Source organism: Rattus norvegicus, chromosome 2 (genome assembly GCF_021556685.1).
Source record: "Rattus norvegicus strain SHRSP/BbbUtx chromosome 2, alternate assembly SHRSP_T2T, whole genome shotgun sequence".
NCBI lineage: Eukaryota > Metazoa > Chordata > Mammalia > Rodentia > Muridae > Rattus > Rattus norvegicus.
In genome coordinates this window covers 243,976,111-243,996,235 of record NC_141535.1, presented here as the reverse complement: position 1 = coordinate 243,996,235, position 20,125 = coordinate 243,976,111, and the positions used below count along the sequence as shown (strand labels likewise).

At 43.0% G+C, this 20,125-nt stretch overlaps 1 protein-coding gene across 5 annotated transcripts in view; it reads right to left on the bottom strand.

Moving 5' to 3' along the window:
• The window catches only part of Pigk (phosphatidylinositol glycan anchor biosynthesis, class K), an 85,458-nt gene that overhangs the window by 37,920 nt on the left and 27,413 nt on the right, over positions 1 to 20,125 (bottom strand). For 4 of the 5 annotated variants that reach the window (XM_087620908.1, NM_001011953.1, XM_087620916.1 and 1 more), the window contains 5 exon segments: positions 19,928 to 20,039; positions 18,522 to 18,618; positions 16,874 to 16,991; positions 16,619 to 16,729; positions 13,773 to 13,945 (listed from right to left, as the gene is read on the bottom strand). In XM_087620908.1, coding sequence (XP_087477034.1) covers positions 13,773 to 13,945; positions 16,619 to 16,729; positions 16,874 to 16,991; positions 18,522 to 18,618; positions 19,928 to 20,039 — 611 coding nt within the window. 5 annotated transcript variants of the gene reach the window in all.

Sequence of the window (20,125 nt, the reverse complement as noted above, 5' to 3'; positions counted from 1 at the left end):
GCACTGGGAGAAGCGTTCCAACTAGCACCGGAAATGATGCCAGAGCCAAGCCCACTACTTTGCTGGCTTTAAAATAAAAGGCCCCACAACCAAAAGCATGATATACTAATTTAATAAAAGCCAGTCTAAATGGCTCACCAACTCACTTTCAGCCTCTGGTCTGGAACACAGTTTAACCAAGTAAATGATGGTCATCCCTGCCAACAGTGGAAAAACACAATCAGCCATATTCCTATCTGGTTCCTATGAGACAAATTTGTGAGCTTGGGAGTACAGCCTACGAAATCTTGGGATCGATCAGTTTTGTCTGTTTTTTTAATGCTTGGGAAACCATATCAGAATATATAAAACATCAGAAGCTGGAGCCATTGGATTTACTGCGTTAGAAATTAGCCAACCAGACCCTTCACAGGACCAAGGGCTTCTCCTCATATTAATGCCCAATAATGCCATCCTCTGCTACATATGCAGCTGGAGCCATGGGTCCCACAATGTGTACTCTTTAGTTGGTGGTTTAGTCGTTGGGAGCTCTGGGAGGTCTGGTTGGTTGGTATTGTTGTTCTTCCTATGGGTCGAAAACCCCTTTAGCTCCTTCAGTCCTTCCTCTAACTCCTCCATTGGGGACCCGTTTCTGAGTCCAATGGTGGGCTTCTACAATCCACCTCTGTGTTTGTCGGGCTCTGGCAGAGCCTCTCAGGAGACAGCTATATCAGGCTCCTGTCAGCAAGCACTTCTTGGCATCTGCAATACTGTCTGGGTTTGGTGTCTGCATATGGGACAGATCCTCCAGGTGGGGCAGTCTCTGAATGTCCTTTCCTTCAGTCTCTGCTCCACACAATGTCTCCTTATTTCCTCCTGAGAGCATTTTTGTTCCCCTTTCTAAAAAGGACTGAGACATCCACACTTTGGTCTTCCTTCTTCTTGAGCTTCAGGTGCTCTGTGGATTGTATCTAGGGTATTCCAAGCTTTGGAGCTAATAGCCACTTATCAGTGAGCGTATACCATGTGTGTACTTTTGTGATTGGGATACCTAACTCAGGATATTTTCTAGTTCCATCCATTTGCCTAAGAATTTCATGAAGTCGTTGTTTTTAATAGCTGAGTAGTACTCCACTGTGTAGATGTACCACTTTTTCTGTATCCATTCCTCTGTTGAAGGGCATCTGGGTTCTTTCCAGCTTCTGGCTATTATAAATAAGGCTGCGATAAACATAGTGGAACATGTGGCCTTGTTATATGTTGAAGCATCTTTTGGGTATATGCCAGGAGTGGTATAGCTGGGTCCTCAGGTAGTGGAATGTCCAAATTTCTGAGGAATCTTCAGACTGATTTCCACAGTGGTTGTACCAGCCTGCAATCCCATCAACAATGGAGGAGTGTTCCTCTTTCTCCACATCCTTACCAGCATCTGCTATCACCTGAGTTTTTGATCTTAGCCATTCTGACTGATGTGAGGTGGAATCTCAGGGTTGTTTTGATTTGCATTTCCCTGATGACTAAGGATGTTGAACGTTTCTTTAGGTGTTTCTCAGCCATTCGATATTCCTCAGCTGAGAATTCTGTTCCCCATTTTTTAATAGGATTATTTGAATCTCTGGAGTCTAACTTCAAGAGTTCTTTGTATATACTGGATATTAGCCCTCTATTGGATGTAGGATTGGTAAAGGTCTTTTCCCACTGTGTTTGTTGCCATTTTGTTCTATTGACAGTGTCTCTTGCCTTACTGAAGCTTTGCAATTTTATGAGGTCCCATTTGTTTATTGCTGATCTTACAGCATAAGCCACTCCTGTTTTGCTCAGGAAACTTTCCCTTGTACCAATATGTTTGAGGCTCTTCCCACTTTCTCTTCTTCTAGTTTCAGTATATTGGGTTTTATGTGAAGGACTTGACTTGAGCTTTGTACAAGGACATCAGAATGGATCAATTTGCATTCTTCAACATGCTGACCGCCACTTGACCCATCACCATTTGTTAAAAATGCTGTCTTTTTTCCACTGGATGGTTTTAGATCCTATGTCAAAGATCAAGTGACCATAGGTGTGTGCTTTCATTTCTGGGTCTTCAATTCTACTCCATTAATCTACCTGCCTGTCTCTGTATCAATACCACACAGTTTTTACTCACTATTTCTCTGTAATACAGCTCGAGGTTAGGGTTGGTGATTCCCCAAGAAGTTCTTTTATTGTTGAGAATAGTTTTCACTATCCTGGGTTTTTTGTTATTCCAAATTAATTTGCAAATTGCACTTTCTAACTCTGTGAAGAACTGAGTTGGAATTTTGATGGAGACTGCATTGAATCTGTAGATTGCTTTTGGCAAGATGGACATTTTTACTATTTTAATCCTGTGAATCCATGATCATGGGAGATTTTTTTCCATCTTCTGAGATCTACTTCAATTTCTTTCTTCAGAGACTTGAAGTTCTTGTCATATAGATCTTTCACTTGCTTGGTTAGAGTCACACCAAGGTATTTTATATTATTTGTGGCTATTATGAAGGGCGTTGTTTCCTTACTTTCCTTTTCAGCCTGTTCATCCTCTGAGTAGAGGAAGGCTACTGATTTGTTTGAGTTAATTTTATATCCAGCCACTTTGCTGAAGTTCTTTATCAGCTGTAAGAGCTCTCTGGTGGAATTTTTGGAGCCACTTAAGTATACTATCATATGTCTTTAATTAGTGATATTTTGACTTCTTCCTTTCCAATTTATATCCCTTTGACCTCCTTTTGCTGTCTAATTGCTCTGGTTAGTACTTCAAGTACTATATTGAATAGGTAGGGAGACAGCAAGCAGCCTTGTCTAGTACCTGATTTTAGTGGGATTGCTTCAAGTTTCTCTCCATTTAGTTTGATGTTGGCTACTGGTTTTTTTGTATATTGCTTTATTATGTTTAGGTATGGGCCTGATCTTTCCAACACTTTTACCATGAAGAGGTGTTGACTTTTGTCAAATGCTTTCTCAGCATCTAATGATATGATCATGTGACTTTTTTCTTTGAGTTTGTTTATATAGTGGATTACGTTGATGGTTTTCCGTATATTAAACCATCCCTGCATGCCTGGGATGAAGCCTACTTGATCATGATGGATGATTGTTTTGATGTGCTCTTGGATTCAGTTTGCAAGAATTTTATTGAGTATTTTTGCATTGATATTCATAAGGGAAATTGGTCTGAAGTTCTTTTTTGTTGGGTCTTTGTGTGGTTTAGGCATAAGCATAATTGTGCCTTCACAGAACAATCACACCACAGGGTAGTGTTCCTTCTGCTTCTACTTTGTAAAACAGTTTGAAGAGTACTGGTGTTAGGTCTTCTTTGAAGGTCTGATAGAATTCTGTTCTAAACCCATCTGGTCCTGGGCTTTGGTTTGGAGACTTTTAATGACTGCTTCTATTTCTTTAGGAGTTATGGGACTGTTTAGATGGTTTATCTGATCCTGATTTAACTTTGGTTCCTGGTATCTGTCTAGAAAATAGTCCATTTCATCCAGATTTTCCAGTTTTGTTGAATATAGGCTTTTGTAGTAGGATCTGATGATTTCTTTCTAGATTTCCTCACTTTCTGTTGTTACATCTTCATTTTCATGTTTGATTTTGTTAATTTGGAAACTGTCTCTGTGCCGTGTGGTTGGTCTGCCTAATGATTTACCTATCTTGTTGATTTTCTCAAAGAACCAGCTCCTGGTTTTGTTGACTTTTTTGTTTAGTCCTTTTTCTTTCTACTTGGTTGATTTCAGCCCTGAGTTTGATTATTTCCTGCCTTCTACTCCTCTTGGGTGTATTTTCTTCCTTTTGTTCTAGAGTTTTCAGGTGTGCTGTCAAGCTGTTAGTGTGTGCTCTCTCCAGTTTCTTTTTGGAGATACTCTTTTTGGAGATACTATGACTTCTCCTCTTAGCCCTGCTTTCATTGTGTCCCATAAGTTTGGGTATTTTGTGCCTTCATTTTCATTAAATTCTGAAAGTCTTTAATTTCTTTATTTCTTTCTTGACCAAGTTATCATTGAGAACAGGTTCAGCTTCTATGGGTATGTGAGCTTTCTGTTGTTTTTGTTGTTATTGAAGACCAGCCTTAGTCTGCAGTGATCTGATAGGATGCATGGGATTATTTCAAACTTCGTTTTGTGGCCCGTTTTGTGACCAATTATATGGTCAATTTTGGAGAAGGTACCATGAGGTATATTCTTTTGTTTTAGGATAAAATGTTCTATAAATATCTGTTAAATCCATTTGGTTCATAACTTCTGTTAGTTTCTCTGTGTCTCTGTTTAGTTTCTGTTTCCATGATCTGTCCATTGATGAGAGTGTGGTGTTGAAGTCTCCCACTATTATTGTGTGAGGTGCAATGTGGGCTTTGAGCTTTAGTAAAATTTTATGAATGTGGATACCCTTGCATTTGGAATACAGATGTTCAGAATTAAGAGTTCATATTGGTAAATTTTTCCTTTGAAGAGTGTATAGTGTCTTCCTCATCCTTTCTAATAACTTTTGGTTGAAAGTCGATTTTATTCAACATCAGAATAGCTACCCCAGATTGTTTCTTGGTACAATTTGCTTGGAAAACTATTTTCCAGCCCTTTACTCTGAGATAGGGTCTGTCTTTGTCACTGAGGTGCAATTCCTGTATGCAGCAAAATGCTGGGTCCTGTTTATGTATCCAGTCAGTTAGTCTATGTCTTCTTATTAGGAATTTGAATCCATCAATGTTAAGAGATACTAAGTAAAAGTGACTGTTGCTTCCTGTTATTTTTGTTGTTAGAGGTGGAATTATGTTTGTGTGACTATCTTTCTTTGGGTTTGTTGAAAGGATACTTTTTTGCTTTTTCTAGAGTGTAGTTTCCTCCTTGTGTTGGAGTTTTCTATCTATTATCCTTTGTAGGGCTGGATTTGTAGAAAGATATTGTGTAAATTTGGTTTTTTCATGGAATATCTTGGTTTCTCCATTTATGCTAATTGAGAGTTTTGCTGGGTATAGGGGCCTGGGCTGGCATTTGTGTTCTCTTAGGGTCTGTATGACATCTACCCTGGATCTTCTAGCTGTCATAGTCTTGTTGAGAAGTCTGGTTTAATTCTGATAGGTCTGCCTTTATATGTTATTTGACCTTTTTTCTCTTACTGCTTTTAATATTCTTTGTTTTCTGCATTTGGTGTTTTGATTATTATGTGACGAAAGGAGTTTCTTTTCTGGGCCAGTCTATTTGGAGGCTGGTTCTGTAGGCTTCTTACATGTTCATGGGCATCTCTTTCTTTAGGTTAGAGTTTTCTTTTATAATTTTGTTGAAGGTATTTACTGGCCCTTTAAGTTGGGAATCTTTGGTCTCTTCTATACCTATTGTCCTTGGGTTTGATCTTCTTATTGTTATCTGGATTTCCTGAATGTTTTGGGTTAGAAGCTTTTTGCATTTTGCATTTTGACCGGTTTTTTCAATGTTTTCAATGTATTCTCTGCACCCGATTCTCTTCTATCTCTTGTACTCTGTTGGTGATGCTTGTGTCTATGACTCCTGATCTTTTTATTAGGTTTTCTATCTCCAGGGTTGTCTCCCTTTGTGCTTTCTTTATTGTTTCTATTTCCATTTTTAGATCCTGGATGGTTTTGTTCAATTCACTCACCTGTTTGTTTTCCTGTAATCTTTAAGGGATTTTTGTGTTTCTTCCTTAAGGGCTTCTACTTGTTTACCTGTGTCCTCCTGTATTCCTTTAAGGGAATTATTTATGTCCTTCCTAAAGTCCTTTATCATCATCATGTTATTTTAAATTAAAATCTTACTTTTCCAGTGTAATGTGGTATCCAGGACTTGCTGTGGTGGGAGAACTGGGTTCTGATGATGCCAGTAGTCTTGGTTTCTGTTGCTTATGTTCTTGCACTTGCCTCTGACCATCTGGTTATCTCTAGTGCTACCTGCCCTTGCTGTCTCTGACTAAAGCCTGTCCCTCCTGTGATTCTGGTTGTGTCAGAACTCCTCAGAGTCCAACTGTCTCCATGATCCTGTGACTCTAGGATCCTGGGATCCTGAGATCCTGAGATTCTAGGTGTCAGAGCTTCGGGGAGTCAAGTTGCCTCTGGGATCCTGAACTTGTGGTGTGACCAAGCTCCTGAGATCCTGCTGTGTCAGAGCTCCTGGAAGTCAAGCTTTCTCAGAGTGTTGCGGGAGTTGGTGGGGAGCCAGAGCCCTGGATTTTCTCTTGGCACAGGTGCAAACTGGAAGGAACCCATGCCTCTAGCTGGGCAGGAGTTTATGTTTTCCTGGTTCCTGTGTGGGAGTTCTAGTTGTGCTGGGTGTTGGGAAAGATGTTGTGGCCTCAACTGTAATCTTGAGTGTGTCAGAGCTCCAGTGCTTCTGGGTGTGTCTGATCTCCTGGGAGTTGAGCTTCCTCTGTGATCCTGTGATCCTGGGTGTTTCAGAGTACCTGGGATTTGGGTTCCTTCTCAGTGTTGTAAGAGTGGATGCAGATCTCTCCAAATCTGCTCCGGGTGCAGGCTCAGATCTGAAGGAACCCGAGACATCTGCTGGGTGGGGGTTTCTGCATCCCTGAATCCCTGGGGACCCAGTTACTCTAGGTATTGGGGTAGATGTTGTGGTCCCTCCTGTGATCCTGGGTGTTCCAGAGCACCTGGGAATCAGGCTCTCTCTGGGTGTTGTAGGAGTGGGTACATAGCCAGGGCCCCAGGTCTGCTCCAGGTGCAGGTTCTGACTGAAGCAACCAGTCCCATTTTAAAGCATTCCATAATAATGTTCCTGAGATGAAACGTTAGTGAACTAGTCCTCATTTCATCAAGCTGAACAAAGTCCAATGTATCAGTGGCTATGCAAGAGCACCATGACCAAGGTGACTTACACAAAGGAGGGTTTATTAGGGCAAAGGGTCCCACAGGGACAAAAGTCTGTCAAGACCAAGAAATGTGGCAGAAAGAAGCAGGGCTGCTGATACAGATGTGAAGACTGCTGCCAAACAGACCTTGGGGCCAGAGGGTAACCCAGTCCCTTTCCTCTGCTACAATGCAGCTTATATTAAAATCCTTGCTCTTAATAGCTAAGAGGCTACAATAAGGAGCTAAAAGCTCTAAGCCACAACTTGGATAAAAGTAAAGTAAAATCAGATATACGCATGAAGTCCTGAAGAGCTGTTCTGCTTGTTTCTTGTGTGCGGTGGATAGAACTCAGGCACTGAGTACACTGGACAAGTTCAGCCACTGAGCCACAACCCCCAGACCAAAGTAGTTTCTATTTTTTGTGTATATATGTTGTGTGCATGTATATACACATATGTGTACACATGTGCACATGCATGGGGGTGTGCATGTGTGTACATCTGTGTGTTGTATATGTGTGTACATCCCTTTGCACACAGGCAGAGGACAGAGGAGACCCTGAGTCTCCTGCTGTGTAAGTCTCTGCATATACTCTTGAGACAGTCTCTCACTGAACCTGGAGCATAAGTTTTGTTTTTTTTGCTTTTCTGTTTGTTGTTCCTGTTAGGGTGGCTGACCAACAAGAAGCTAACAATCCCCCTATATCCAAACTCCACACCCACCAAGGGCTGGGGTACAGTTATGCTCAGTCATGAGTGGCTTTTGCTGCGTCCTCTTGCTTGCACAGTGAGCACTTGCCCACTAAACCATCTCTTTCACTCCTAAAATAGTTTCCCAACATCATCTACAGAGGTAAGAATAAGACACATTAACATCAACTCCTGTCAGCTGGGGCAGCTTGTGGAATGGCTGATAAAAATGCACATGAAGCCACAGAGATAGAGGCTAACACACATTGCCCCCACACTGAAGGAAGAGTGAGCAGGACACAGGCGTGTTAAACTGTAAGTATCTCACTGCATGAGAGAGCACGACACAGGAGTGTTGGAGCATTAGACTGTAAGTAGCCCACTGCACGCACCCTCTTCAACCCTCATGCTACTCTAGAGGGGCAAAGGAATCATTGTTTCACAGATAAAATACCTAAGTTTAAAGGAGACTAAAGAACCTGTCTGAAGATGGAAAGCAAGTCACAATTCGATTAGATTAGATCAAAATGAGTCAAGTGCATTCTCGCCATGACTTTCCTGCCGTGCCATGCTGCCTCAGGTGGCTTCGAGCACCAGGACAGGAGATCTGGCAATCAACAGCCTGGAAAACACCTGAGAGCCGGTGGAAGGCTCACTGTGCTCTCAATGTGTAAACTGGGGTTATAGAGCAGTTTAGCAATAGTAAGAGTAAGTCATTCTCACTGTTATCAATTATATCTTGTTCTTGCATCACTTACAGAATGCATACCTAGTGTTTATTTTATAAAGTGAAGCCTTTAATAATCCAATCTACTTTCCCCCCCCATTATGTTAAAGATAGTTTATTAAGTAATAACTATTCAAACATTAAGTAATTAACAAACAAATTTGCAAACTAAGTATTAGAAGATGCTAATGTATGATAATTCCGAGGTATCCTATTGATTTAGCTTTCTTTCGAGTAATATTATATGTTTCTTATGGCAAAAGTATGTGTACACAGAGAAATTCCTAGCATTCTTTTCTGAACTGACAACTCATATCAAAAGTCCTTCTGTCTTCTGCAAGGTGGAGACAGGAGCATCACAGTTTATTTAAAGCTACAGCCTACCTGGACCTCCAGCATTTCGGAAAGGTCTGTTACACGTGTACAAACATGAGCTAATGCTGCCATCTCCTGGTGCAAAGAACCCAGCTCCACCAAGGGGAGCCCCCAAACCTGAACCGATTAGCTGGCACTAACAACAGCAGGGCAGATCATTAAGTAAGAGGAAGCAGCTGACAACGCTGTGATCCGCTCTCTCCAGGCAGAGCTCAGGCCAAGCACTCAGCTGCCTGTGAAGCTGACTCTTGCTTTATACTTTATGAACAAACACAAGCCACAGGAATCAGGGCAGGAGACGGGAAGAGCTCAGGCCCCTCTCTCAGGTTAGCAACTGGTGAAGGCGCAGGGTTTGAATCCAGGAACTGACTCAGAGTGGCTGTTACACTGTCAAGTTCCCCACAGCATGCAGGACAATTGTGATGCAAGCGTAACCGACTGGGATGAAGACGGCCATAATTAACAGACAATGCAGAGTGTCAGGGAGCAGAGACAAAGGTCTGAAAGGAGCCTTAGCCATCTTGTGATGGAATCAGACATTCACCCTCGAGCACCCCACAGACAGATAGTGATGTGTAAACACCATTTTCAGACTGAACATGATTTCAAATTCTAAGGTCTGTCATTTGTGGTTTTAAGAACAGTTTGCTGTGATGTATTTTGAAATGTCAATCAACATTAACTGGAGTCTGTAGCTCTGGCATGCATGGCATTGGCCATTCCACTTAAGCATGTTGAATTCCTCTGAAGAGGCACAGTAAGGCCTGGGGTTGCACTCTTCACACACTGCCATCCCCCAAGTCCCAAAGCAACCCCACATGTGCTTCAGCATTCCAGAGGCAGCAAAAGAAACTACAAAAGAGTTTACAAAATGATCAGTGCATTCCGAATTTTGTTGATAAAATGGGTTGCTTCCTCACTTGTTGTTTTATAAGTCAAATAACCACCCAGTTCCTCAAGTTCCATCTGAACAGAGTCTGAGGTGACTAGAGTGGCACACTGTCATGAGATAATAACCAGAAGGCCAAGCACGGTGCCGAGGGTAAGAGGAATACGGCGATGCAAATCCATTAGCCACTCTGAAATACAACAGTATGCAGAAGTCAGGGACAAACCTCCCTGTGACTGCAACACCCCACTCCTCCTGTGCCTCAGGCTTCCCAGGCTCACCCACTTACTACAAGCAGGACTAGAGCAATAGAGTAACCACAGATTTCATAATACTCAGGATGAATTTCAGCCAATGCTCAGATGGCTTCATGAAATACACGCCCTATCTCCTGAGTTCATTCCTAGTAAATAATACACATTCGCTGAAATGCTTGCAGTGACTTACAGGCACTGTAGTCCTCTTGTAAGCACTGAAATCAAGCTGTCAGCCTATCTGGTCAAAAGAGGCATCTGGCTGGAGTTTCTGATGGGGTTTGGTTCAGCATAGCATCAGCAGTCAATCTGATCCCCAAACAAGGGAACATTAAAAAAATAAATTATAAACGAACATGCCGAAGATAACTATTCAAATAATTGCTGGGATGTGTAAGACGATTATACAACCCAATGTTGCTAGCCATTTTCCCCAAACTAGTAGAGTCAAGCCAATCGCAATCAAAATCCCAATGGGCTCTCTTTAGAAAACTAACAAGCTGTCTAGGGCTCATGTCCTACTCAACCCTCACCTCAAGTCCTACTCACAAATTAACTGGAAGTGGATCAGGGGCTCAAGCATAAGATCTGAAGCGATAAACTTCTAGAAGCCTCTGTGACTTCAGGTTAGGCAAAGGATGACTCCCAGAGGACACTAAACATGGAGAGAGTTGGCCAACCAACTGTGAGCCTCTAAAATGAAAGGTAAGCCAAAGGCTGAAGAAAACAATTTGGGATCCACGTATCTGAAAAAGAACTTGTATCCAGAACATACAGAGACCTGCCATCATTGAATGAGGGAACAAATCAATATTCTGAAAATGAGCAAAAGATTTCGAAAGTTCCTCTCCACGTATGGATGACCAGTAAATAAAATTACATGCAGTATCTTTCCCTGTTAAACATGCACATTAAAGCTGCCATGAGCTCCTACCCCTAGAATTCCTAGAGCCACTCTGAGGGAGCGAGCACGGAGGCAGAGTGAGTTTCTGTGCTCTATGAAGGGACAGCTGCTTTGGAAACAGCTTACAAGGTCTCACGAAGGTAAGCCAGCACTGCCACACTCAGATATTGCTCATATTAAAAGAAATCCTAACATGTGTGTGTACATACTCACGACATTTTTTTCTAAATTATTTCTAAAATCTGCAGTGGGGAGAAATGGCCTCAGTTAGTAAAGGGACAATTTGTAGGATAAGCAGCCAAAGTCTACTTCCGAGGCCAAGGTGCTGCTGAGACACCAACACCAATGTAAACTACCCAAGGGGCAGAGGCCACATTCACAGAGCGCTGCAAGCCGTGCTCCGTGGACATGTTGGTCTATCCATGTACACAGCAAACTGTGGACGCAGCAAACAGGGCATCCAATTACACTGGTGAGAGTTTAGTCATAAAGTCCTTGACAGGACAGACTGAAATGGTTACTCAACTGTATATATTTGTCAGAATTCTGAAATGTACATTAAAAGGCATTCTATTTAAGCCAATTATCCTTTGTTTAAAGATATTTTTATTCTTTGAAGGTTTCATACAATGTATCTTTTTGTTGTGTTGTTTTGTTTGTTTTTTCGAGACAAGGTTTCTCTGTGGAGCTCTGGCTGTCCTGGAACCGACTCTGTAGACCAAGTTGGCCTTAAACTTAGAAATCCACCTGCCTCTACCTCCTAAATATTGGGATAAATGGAACATGCCACACTGTTCGACTACAATGTCCCTTTTTAATGAAAACATAAAGCTCTGATCAACATACTAGTTGTGTGGAGGAATTAACCGAGTCAAGGAGCAATCTGTACTCTTCTGCTCACCGGGGCTTGCCTAAGTTCCAGAAAACACCTAAGAGTTCTGTTTCCTACAGCTGCTTCAGTTGGTGTTACATACCAACAGTTTCATTCTACATGATTAAGATACTAAGTGTTAAGTTACTGCACAAAAATATAAAACAGCCCATCTGAACCAATATACTGCATTGTTTCCATTGCGTGAGAATGTTTTTTAAAATGTAACTAGTATTTTTAGTAAGACTATATTAATACGGCTGGCCTAAGATCTGAAACAATAAATAACAGGTAACCAAAAATTACCTTCACAAAATGTGTTCTGTGGTATGTATTTTTGGTGGATAACTTTTCTCTATATAAACTGTCATTCATATCTGCATGTGAACAGCACCTGCACACACGAGACAACACCTGTTCATACATGTGAACAGCACCTGCACACATGAGATAACACCTGTTCATACATGTAAAAGCTCCTAGATCAGATAGAAATGAACTTCTCATGATGACTGATTAAAGGAATGAGCAATGCTTCTGAGAGCGATCTCGCCATGTTGCACAGGACATCTAATTCTTGAGTGCAGTCTTCCTAGATGAACCTTCAAATAGTCAGAGGGACACCAGGGCATAACACTACCTACTCACACTCTGTTTATACCAGTCATCATAGTATCACCAAGTGAATGGCAATTTCCTAAATAAAATGTATTTGCAAACACTAGAGGGCGCTCTAAGACAACAGGCCTTGGTGTGCAGCTGTAAAACTTAATTTTATTGATGAAGCTGAAAAATGCATGCCGAAAGGGACCGGATATAGATCTCTCCCCGGGAAAGGGAATAACATTTGAAATGTAAGTAAAGAAATACATCTAATTTAAAAGAACACTTAAAAAATTAAAAATAAATAAATCTAAAAAAAAAACCTAAAAAAAAAACAAAAAAACTTAATTTTATTCCCAAATATAAACTGAGACAATTGTCAGCACTAAGAATTTTGCTTCCAGACAAATACATTTAAAAGACTAAAGAGTCAGAAATGCATTCTTCCAGAGTATACAGCAGACTACTCCCATGTCACTGCAGTCCTCCTCGGCCTCCCTATAATGCAGTTCAGTGTCTAGACAGGAGATAAGAACGAAAACCTAACAATGCCCTTGTCTCTAAGACACATTACATCAGTGTTCAGGCAGCTAAAGGGGAGTTAGGCTTGAGGTCAAGGGAAATTATAAAACTCATCTGTTAGGAGATGAATGGCTAAACGTACTGAATTACAGTTTGGTTTATTAAAGTACTAAAGTATAGTTTGGCAATTTTTCATAGGTAATTTTAAAGCTATTGTGGTTTTTCTCATTTTTTCTTTTCTATTATTTTTTGCATATTACTTTACATCCTGCTCATTGCCCCCATCCCGGTCACCCTCTCCCGCAATCCTCCCTGCCTGCTTCCCCTTCTCTGAGTGGGTGGGGGCCTCCCTGGGTAACCCCTACCCTGGCACATCAAGTCTCCGTGAGGCAGACAAGGCAGCCCAGCTAGAGGAACATATCCCACAGACAGGCGACAGCTTGGGAAACAAAGCTATTGTGTAAAAGGAGAAGACATTGTTATTTCTAGCGCTCCTATCGGCTGCCTTCACAGTTTCACAGGCCAACAGCCATAAGAAATTGGAAAAGAAAAGATAAAATAAAGTAAGGCTTTGAATTCTAAAACAAGAAATGAGATCCTCCCTAGCTCTTCACAGGAAAGATTTTTCCTAGAATTTAATTTATTTCTGTTAATTGAGGACTGCGACTATAGACACTTGAAATAGTGCACGCTGCCACTGGTGATCCAGCGAGGAGCTGGAGTTTGAGCAGCCCACACTTCAGGCAGTGCTGAGGTAAAGATGCACTGCTACAGTGCCCACAGAAGTCCTGTCATCTAAACCGTGCTCTCACCTCACCAGGCATTTCCCTTTCAAAAGTAATTACTGAAAAAAAACCTGAGCATTATAAATATCTCAAACCCCCAACTGCAGCCAATTCCCCTCAGTCTCTCTCACACATACACATGGACACCACTGCCCTACACAGCGACCTCTGGCTTGTGCCCTTTCCCCCCATCACTAACCAATTACTAAAAGTCTCAACGGCAAAATAGGGTTGAATGGCAGACTGTTGTGGAGAGCTCAAGATGGCGAAGAAACAAAACTAGTTACAAACGCCACCCTCTGCCCTTAGATCTGTCTCTAAAACTTCTACCCAAATAGAAACTACCTGCTGTCCACGACTTGTGAATCCCACTGCAAACTGATCGTCTCTGTCGTGATTTCCACCTTCCGCACGCTTCCGAAGAAATCGGTTATCAGGACCTTTTTAGGATCTCGCTGGAAAAGGTCAGTACGATGTCCAGGGGTAGACACACAGAGGCTTTTGGGACACACTTGAAACTGAAAATAATAACAAAACAGTAGGGACCATGACAAACACATACACAAGCACCTTTAAATCCAGTAAGTCTGCCAACCTATAGATACACACGGCTTCTAAAGACTAGCATCTTGTTCCTCTGTAGTACCTGACATTCTAATAAAGCCACAGCTATGAGAGGATGCTATAAGAAACCTGGCCAGAACCCCGTCAGAAGGGTTAACTCTGACATGACAGGCAGTAAGCAAAATGTGGTCCAATATGCAGAAAGGCCCAGAGACTCCAGGGACGTCAAGTATGGCCGCCTACAGCATACCCCTTGCTGTTTCCGTGAAGCTATGTCCCACGTTCTATGCCAACTAACTTACTTTAACCACTTTAATTAACCACAGTGGAAATGAGCCAAAGTTACCTCCAAGACACCCAGATGAAAACCATGACTTCTGCACTCACAGATGTCAGAATAAAATCTGTGTTAATTTTCCTGTGACATTCAACAGTGAATTACCAAGGACAGAACATCCTCACTCACTGTGAAAAGCGGGAGTGTTTACTAACGTTGACACAGTACCTCCCTGAAGAGGGCCTGAGGTGTAGACTCTAAACAGGCAACAGCTGTCACCAATGGCATGGTGCATGTTCAGGTGACCAGCTCTTCTAACTTTGCTCTATAGACCCCAGCACAGTCCTATGACTACAGTCCCTTTCAGCAAGCTTTACTCTGCATCTCTAGCCAATAGAAGACAATATGACTCAGAGGCATAGCAAACCGCTTTACCTATAAATACTTATTGATCATTTATAGATCAGTGTTTTTGTTCCTTTTTGGGGTTAGGGGGTGTCCCTTAAACAGGATCTCTCTACATGGCCCTGGCTGTCCCAGATCTACTCTGTAAACCAAGCTGATGTCAAACTCACGGAGATCTGCCTGCCTCCGTCTCATTAGTCCTGGGATTAAGGGTGTGTGCCACCACGCCCAGCACTTACAGATTATTCTTATTGAAAGACACTAAAATAATCATCAATGCATTTTCCAATGCAAGCAAGAAACCAAGGTAAGATATTAGTAAGCTATGTGGATGGATGGGTGGATGGGTTATATGATAGATACATGACAGATGATTGATAGATTTTATGTATATAATACTATAATCAATTAAAATAATTACTTCTCATAGAATTTCAATGTTTTAAATTCATTAGACATCAACAATACATATTTTAAACTTTTGAGGTGGCATGCCATGCACTGCAAACACTGAGAATCGACTTATAAAACAAGGCATTATAAACCAGGGGATGCTGCGTTCTACTTAGGCTCAGAGTAAATGTGTGTCTCATTCCTCCATGAGACAAACGGCCACGGGAGCTGCTGTGCTCAGGGTGAGTATCCTTTTCATCCCTCTCCAGTTCTGTAATAGCAGAGGGTCTGAGGGAAAAGCATGTTTTCATAAGGGAGAAAAATAAGATGGTGCCTTTTTCTATTTAGAAATGAAATTAGCATTATTAAAAATTTGTTTTAATATTCAAGTCCCTATCAGGAGTTAACAGGCATCAAAATACATAATCTTCAAATTGGTGCTAGCAAGCACTCCTACTGTAGTTGGCAGCCAACAGCAGGAGCTCTCGGAATTTGGCAGGACTCTTTCAATACTGAAAACCCACTCAAAATGGTTCTGCTCAATTGGATCCTAGTGCAGAGCTGCTGAGGTGAGGGGAAGGCAGAGCCATATGCCTGGTCACTGGGTTCCTAACACCCAGGAAGGAACACACAGTGTCTGCCCCATGCGTCAGGCACAGTCAGCCACAGTGCGAGCAGCACACGGGCACTGAGAGGGTTGAGCAAGAGGACCCGACCAGTGCGTGAGGGTGAATGACCCAGTGCAAGCAGCCGCAAAGAGCGACGTTATCACATAACCACCGGCTGCAGCTTCTCGCTGTGCCAACTCAACAACAATCCCAAGCTTCTGTGAAGGGAATGGCACAATCGACAGGAGAGATGGGATATTTTAATCCAATCCAAGTTATACCAGAAAATTATAGGCCACAAAAATCTATGTAAGGTAAAGACTCGCTTCCAAGAGCTTCACATTAAATGACCAAGACTTCACTCAATGCCTTCGATCAGTCTGTGGTAAATGTTAAAAAGGAGAAATTAAGTTCTACGGAAGCTCTGAAAAGGTAAAACACATCTTAAGAAAAGCTCAGGCGGCTTTCCTGGCAGAGTATCACCTGACTTAACGCACTCAGGATGTGCGGAACTTCAAAAGGTAAAGCAATCATTTTAAACAAACACCTTGTAGGCGAGAGAAAAAAATACGAAATGACAGTCAAGTGCCTCAGGAACAGAAGTTGCCCGGGCTGAAGTTTGTGCCCCTGCATGCTAAAGGACACACTGGGAAACAAGATGGCCCAGCAGGTACAGGCACATGCCACCAAACCTGACAACCTGAGTTCCACCCCCAAAATCCACATGGCAGAAGGACAGAACCACTGACTCCTGCAAGTTGTCCTCTGGCCTCACATACACACATGCACACCACACAAGCATGATTTTGATAAATTAAAAGCAGTTTAAAAGGCCACATCATGATGCTAAGACAGCACCCATGGGGTCCTGGAAAGAACAGACCTCACGCACCCCATTACAGCCAGCATGCCCACGTGTTGTAATCAAATCAACAGATACTTACAAGGTCATTCATGTTAGTTTGGCTAGCTGGATTAATCTCTTCCAAAAATTCCAAGACATAGAATGTGTACCTGTCCATAAGGTGGACGCCAATTGCGGGGTCGGGCTGGTGCTGTGAGTGTGAAGCAGAGTCAGCGTCAGTAAGATCACCTTAAGGAATGGTTCAGTACACAGTGTCCTGCTTTCAACGTCTAAGACTAGCACGCATGTCCATAAAACCTATCACGTGGTTTGAGAACCAGGGGAGAATACGTACCGACAGGGAATCCTCGCCCACTTGGCTACTCGCCAAGGCCATGATGTTAGGAGAGTAAAACCGCTCATACATGGACGCGCCCTGGCAAGTGTCGATAATGAACAGCAGCTCGTTGTAGCTGAAAGAGAAGTGCCCGAGGCTGTGAGGTGGATCGTGCTGTAACGACGCTAACATTTCTCCAATAATTCAAAAAGCTAAGTCTGAGCCGTCTCATTAGCTAAAAGTTGAAAGAAAAATCCTACACATGACAACATTCAAACAAGGAGCAGCGGCCTCCTCCCAGAGCAGGGGTCCCTCCCGAGCAGCGGCCTCCTCCCAGGGCAGGGGTCCCCTCCCGAGCAGCGGCTGTCATTTGTTTTCCTTCTTCTCTTTGCCACGTGTCTCAGAACTCTGACAGACAGCTAAGAACCGCCTGGCACACAGGTTTTCTTGGACATGTCACACATACATGCAGAGATGTAACTCATGAACACGGATGCGTGTATACATCCGGCTGGTACGCACATCTCATACATAAGCTATGTACAACTGGAAGGAAAGAACACAGAATCACAGGAGTGAGGCGAGCACAGCTGACGCACTGGGACACACTGGACGGACACGGTATCCAAGCCACTGCTGCCGTCAGGACAACTTGCAGTGTCTGCTTTGACCAACAGTCCCACAGCCCATCAGAGGGAAAGCACAGTGGCTGAGTAGCTTCATCCGTGGTGGCAGGAGCTTGTGACATACTCACACCTCTGTGGTTCAGAACCTGAAAGCTCTGGCGAGATCAAAATCCTGCCGTGACACTCACAGTCCACCCGAGTGCTCTTTCTGTTAGCTCGGCCACAGTCCCCAGGGCTCCCCAGCCTCTCATACAGCTGGGAACCACGTGTTGTAAAATGAGCCTTAGGAAGACCTTCCACCCCAACCCTCCTAGGCTCATGGCTCTGGCTTCCTGTCTCCCTTCTTCACCCTCCCAAGCCAGCCACGAGCTGCAGCCACTAACAAGAGAATCACTCGGGTCACTGGGTCTTCCTTACAACAGTGGGCTGTCCCTTCCAGAACTGCAGTCCCCCGAAGATGCTCGCACCAAAGAAGCTCACTGAGAGGCCTGGTCACTGCTGTGCTGTGCTGCTCTGACTGTGGCAGTGACCTAGAATCTGGAGGTGTTGGCTAGAGAAGGCCCACGGTGCTACAGGCAGACCTTAGTGAGCAACAGGCCGACAGGAGCGTGGGCAGGAAAGCCTGGGTTCATCAGGTCACAGACGACACCAGGAACAGGACTTGAGATGTTCCTTCTGTATTCTGGCAAAGAATCTGGCTACACTTTGCCTATGCTCTGAAGCTCTAAGTGAGACTGAATTCAACCATGATGAACTAATTCAGTGGCGCACAGCCCTACCTTCAGCTGCTCAGGAAGCTGTCGCAGGGATGTCCTGGGTTTAAGGGCAGCCTGCACTGCACAGTGAGTCTCCCACCAGAAACGTTTCCCACAGGAACTGTTCATATTAGCTTATCTTGGAAAAAGAGGTCATTTGTTTGGGACTGGGTATGCAGCCCAGGGCAGAGCACCTGTCCAGCGTGCACAACCTCGGTCAGCCCTGATGCTGGGGGAGGAGAGAGGGGAAGTTAAAGATAAAGTGAGGAGGCGCTCGCCACTCACCGTCTTTTCTGCCACATCTGTTCAAACGCATCTGCAAGTTCTATGTTAGTGATTTCTTCAGAATCTTGGAATTTCAAAAAACCGTTTCCTCCATGACCTTACAGAAAGCCAAAAAGACAATACTGATGTATTCCCTAATGCATATAGAAATGCACACAGTACAAATGCTGACATACATATTCCCTAAGGCACACAGAACCACATACGGTACAAACGCATCCACATAGAAACACTTAGATTATTTGCTGTGATGCTTTAATAATACTTCCTTAACAAAAATGTGGGCTAGAAAGCAGATTTAATTTTTCACTCCAGCTTAAAACAGAATGCATAAGAACAGTACATACAGTTTCTTTAAGTGTTTTTCTATCATTCAGTTGCATAAATCCACTGGCCCCCATAATATTCTGAAATTAATTTCACTCATGAAAATGTTTCACATTTTGGTGACAAAGAAGCTAAAACACTGACTGACTAGTCCCTGATGCACTCTTCATTCAGTGTGGCTCTCAACTAGAAACTGGCGGTTTTATCCCTGACCATTGAACATAGTCCATTAGCGGGTCGGGGGCGGGTGGTGATATGAAACAGCCAGTGTGTCTGGACTCAGACCCTAGCTGTGCCGCTTACAAGCTGTGCTATTTTAGGTAAATCACTTAATCTCTGCCTCATTCTCCTCAGCCATAAAGTGAGAGCATGGCCGGCTCGCACAGCCCCTGTGCAGATTAGAAAAGCAGCATCCTCTGAACAGTGAGGGAGGGAGAAGCCTATTCTAGTGACTTGAGAGGTTGGTGACTAAGCTTTTGTGAGGAAAAGTGTATTTCTCCTTCTCGTGAGACACCCTGCAGCAAGGCACACGAGTCAGTCAAAGCACACCAGACGTCAGCTACCACGCACACCAGGCCAAGAGAATGACCATAGATGGCGGCTCTGGGTATGAATACCAAATACACCAGGCTGCCTAAAGATGAAACGCATTGGCAGAGGCAGTAATCTAAGACAGTTCACGGTGTACAGAAAGCCTCAAAAATAGTGGCTTTATCATTTTATTATCACAATTATCAGTTATTCCACTGGGTTGCAGACTCTGTGTTAGAACTGCTGGGATTTCCTTCATGTCTAGAGTTAGTTCTAAAGAATGGCAACAAAGCAAGAAAATAAAATGTAAAGTCTGTGAATCCTGCAGTTTAGTACATTACCTGAAACTAACCTACAAATTGTACCATCCAAGAAATAGGCCCACCATACAGCTTCACAAACCCCACCCTGGACCAAAACAAAGACACCAGGCCACTGCACAGCACAGTACTTTAACCAAAGGTCATTCTTACTTTAGCGTGTGTTCACCACTTCCCATTTGATCATGTTTCAATATAATCTACTAGGAGCTCTAAACTCTGGAGTACCTGTCATATAAATGAGGATATTGCTTCTGTCGTCGGAGAGAAGACGCTTTGAACGAGGGGTGCTGGGTGGAACCCTCCCAGTTAATACCCGTAAAAAGTTCTCCACGGTCACCTAAAAGAAATTATTTTTTTAAAAAAGAGCAATCAGACAAACTCTGATGAACCTGAAGATATGAAAAATATCCCTATCTATAGATT